This window comes from Notechis scutatus, chromosome 1 (genome assembly GCF_049901735.1).
Source record: "Notechis scutatus isolate UNSWTSFEM ecotype Mainland chromosome 1, rNotScu1.2, whole genome shotgun sequence".
NCBI classification, from domain to species: domain Eukaryota; kingdom Metazoa; phylum Chordata; class Lepidosauria; order Squamata; family Elapidae; genus Notechis; species Notechis scutatus.
This window is the reverse complement of record NC_142009.1, coordinates 21,279,679-21,283,353: the sequence shown is the minus strand read 5'-3', so window position 1 is coordinate 21,283,353 and position 3,675 is coordinate 21,279,679. Positions and strand designations below refer to the sequence as shown.

Here is a 3,675-nt window from a genome sequence, read left to right as displayed (position 1 = left end):
CTTGGAACATCATATCCTAGTGCCCACTGAGTCACCCTGGAATACCCCAATATTGCCCATCCCAAAAGGGGATGGCCGCTTTCGCCCAGTTCAGGATTTGAGGCCCGTTAACTTGGCCACAGTAACCATCCATCCGGTGGTCCCCAACCCTTATGTAATCTTAGGCCTTATTCCCCAAGCCGCCCAGTGGTTCTCGGTCATAGATTTAAAGGATGCCTTCTTTACTATACCCATACATGCGAACAGCCAACACCTGTTTGCTTTTGAATGGGAAAACCCTGTTACGGGTCGGAAACAACAGTACACTTGGACAAGGATGCCTCAGGGGTTTAAAAACTCACCTACCCTCTTTGGGACAGCACTGGCAAAGGATCTGGAAGATTTACACATACCGGTCCCTGATGTCGTGCTACAGTACGTAGATGATCTCTTAGTAACGGGGCTCACAGAAGACCTTTGCTGGGACAATACGAGTGAGCTACTCTCCCTCTTACAGAGTCTGGGATACAAGGCCTCTAGAAAGAAAGCACAATTAGTCTTACAGAAGGTCAGATACTTGGGCTGTGACATTGAGCAGGGGAAATGAACATTGGGCCATGAGAGGAAGGAGGCTGTATGTCAACTTCCCAGACCCACTAACAGAAGAGACTTACGGGGTTTTCTGGGAGCGGCTGGTTTCTGTCGTATATGGATCCCCAATTTTAGCCTTATTGCGAAACCCCTCTATGAGGCTACCAAGGGGGCCAATAATGTCCCACTTCAGTGGGACGCTGAGGAGGAGGCTAGCTTCCAGTCGCTCAAACAAGCTCTGTTGCAGGCCCCTAGCTTAGGCCTCCCGGATTTGGAAAAACCATTTCAGTTGTTCGTCGACACTAAACGAAACGTGGCTGTGGGCGTCCTTACTCAGACTATTGGCTCTTGGCACCGCCCAGTGGCATATCTTTCTAAGCAGCTCGACAACGTAGCCAAGGGATGGCCCGCTTGCCTTAAGGCGGTGGCGGAGACTGTCCTATTGACCCAGGAGGCCAGCAAGCTGACTTTTGGTCAACAACTGGCTATTTTTACCCCTCAGGCTCTTAGATCGGTCTTGGAGATGAAAGGCCACTTGTGGTTGACCAACCCCTGCATGCTTAAGTACCAGGGACTTCTCACACACAACCCCATGATCACTCTTACCCAATCCACCATCTTGAACCCGGCCACATTATTGCCCGAACCTGACACGGAACTGGTTCACGATTGCATCCACACCATTGAGGAAACATATGTCAGTCGCCCTGACATGACGGATGTACCACTGCACGCCCCGGACTACACCTTATTCACAGATGGGACCAGTTACCTGCAGGAGGGAATGAGAAAGGCAGGCTATGCAGTGGTCACTCTAAACGAAGTATGGGAAGCCGAACCACTACCCCCTGGGACAAATGCACGGGTACGGTACGAATTAGCAGGTCCATAAAGCGATGCATGGGAAATCAGGGTCTCGTATGCTATGTTGAGGATGGGTCCATACCCACTCCCTTTTGGAAGAACCCCAAATTCCATGCCACTCTTCCGCCGCCGAGGGCACCCAAACTACCTAAGCCCCAAGGCCCAGACAAGGAGGGAAAAAGAACCCCCACTAGATCAACTCGGGTCCCAAATGACCTGGACCCATTATGTCCTAACAATTGCACTGCATGTCTTAAAACAGTATTGAGGGGAAGGGAGATCCGGACTACCTTGATATACCAGACTCACTACACGTGTCCAATGACTCCCACCCCCTGTTGCTACAATGGGACCTGGTACTCCATCTGTCCGCAAAGGAATGAATGCTTTGACCCCAGGGTACAACCTGCCCAAACCTGGTTGGTCGTCAGAAGTCGGGGTGACAGCAACGGTCCGATCGTTGCTCAAACACGAATTCTGACACCTAATAGCCCAGGCACTTTCCTGTTTGATGTCTGCAAGGTGTCCCAATGGCCCACTTCATGTGGAACTTCCTTGTCCTGGCATAGGACATACTCCCAATCTGAGGTATACATTTGCCCTTACCAATTCCCTGGGGAGAAGGGAAAATGGGATTGCAGTGGTAATGTTGCCGAGAGGAAGTGTGCCCTCTGAGCCACATATATATCCTCAGGAAGAGGGATTAATCTTCAGATATCTCAGGTGCTTCAGTCCAAAGATTGTTCTCTTTATAACTGCAATTAGGTTAACATCACTATACCTGATCCCCAAACGTGGATTGCTAAGTATGGCCCACTTTGGGAATCAGATTATATGCGCAAGGAATGGACCCTGGGGGCATCATTCACTTGTCTGTAGAAACTAGACGGCTTGCACCTAATTCTCACTCGAGGTATTTCTCTGAATTTTGGCAGGAGGTGGATATTGAATTCCAGCCCTCACATGAGGCACGAAATCTGTTCCTCGAACTGGCCTCCACCATAGCCCATACGTTTAATGTTACTAACTGTTACATCTGTGGGGGAACCAAAATTGGGGATCAAGAATGGAACTATTCCATACCCTATAATCTCACGGCAATGCCACCTCACCAGCCTCTTTCGTGGTGGGAATTGACTAACCCCATAGTCGCTCACTGGTGCCTCGCCAATACGCAGGGAAAAGTACCCTTAGTAGGTGAAACAGAGTGTTTGGAAGTACATGAATGGAATCACTCCATGAAAGCATGGGACTACTGGCCAAATAGAAACAACACCTTTTGGGCTGATAAGTATTCCCTGGAGAACGCTACTGAAGCCCCTCCTGGAGTACATTGGCTATGTGGGGATGTGGCCTATAGCTCTCTCCCCTCTAATTGGAAAGGCACTTGTATGCTGGGGATTATTAATCCTTCTTTTTTTATGATGCCATTAAACATACCCCAGGCATTGAATGCTAATCTATGGCAGGGCAGAAAACTGCAGACCGCCAGACCCTACAAGATAGGGGACTGGAAGGACGACGAGTGGCCCCTAGAGAGAATTGTTCAGTACTATAAAAAGCCCATGTGGGCAGCGGATGGGTCTTGGGGATACCGTACCCCTATATATATGCTGAATCGCATTATTAGGCTTCAGGCAGTGCTTGAGCTGATCGCCAATGAAACTGCCCAGTCTCTGCGCACTCTGGCCGCCCAGCAAAGAAAGTTTAGAGATGCCATTTATCAAAACCATCTGGCATTGGACTATCTCTTGGCAGCTGAGGGAGGGGTGTGTGGAAAGTTCAACTTCACTAACTGCTGCCTGGAATTTGATGATGTAAGTGAGTTCATCGAACAACGGGCTAGGCGCATTGAGAATCTTGCCCATGTCCCTGTTCAAAAATGGAAAGGCTTGGATTTTGGTGAGCTTTTTGGTTCCTGGTTCCCTAAATTACCTGGCCTACAGGCCATTGTCGCGCTTATTGGGATGATTGCTGCTGGCTGTTTAATCCTGCCTTGTGTCCTTCCTATCTTTGTATGAACCATTTCCAGTAGCCTTTCGCTCCTTGTCAAAAAGAAAACAACCGAAAAGGTAATGGCCTTGTGGACGCAAGACCCCTCAAACACATATGAGAAACTCCTTCCCCTATACCAGCCCAATCAGGAATATGAAACTGCACAGTAAATCTATCAATTAAGGTGAAGTTTCAAAGGGGGGAATGAAGCAAGACCAGAGAGACATATAAAATAATGGTATTATT

The 3,675-nt window shown here is 48.8% G+C and overlaps 1 protein-coding gene across 1 annotated transcript; it reads left to right on the top strand.

Moving 5' to 3' along the window:
- Window positions 1-2,279: 2,279 nt before the first annotated feature.
- LOC148132693 (endogenous retrovirus group 3 member 1 Env polyprotein-like) lies at window positions 2,280-3,455 on the top strand. Its single transcript, XM_087952848.1, has one exon. It carries the CDS (start codon window positions 2,280-2,282, stop codon window positions 3,453-3,455), a length of 1,176 nt encoding a protein of 391 aa, XP_087808974.1.
- The last annotated feature ends 220 nt before the right edge of the window (window positions 3,456-3,675 follow it).

What these genes read in the sequence shown, in the direction of transcription:
- LOC148132693 (XM_087952848.1), top strand. Translation starts at nt 2,280, where the DNA reads ATGGACCCTGGGGGCATCATTCACTTGTCTGTAGAAACTAGACGGCTT.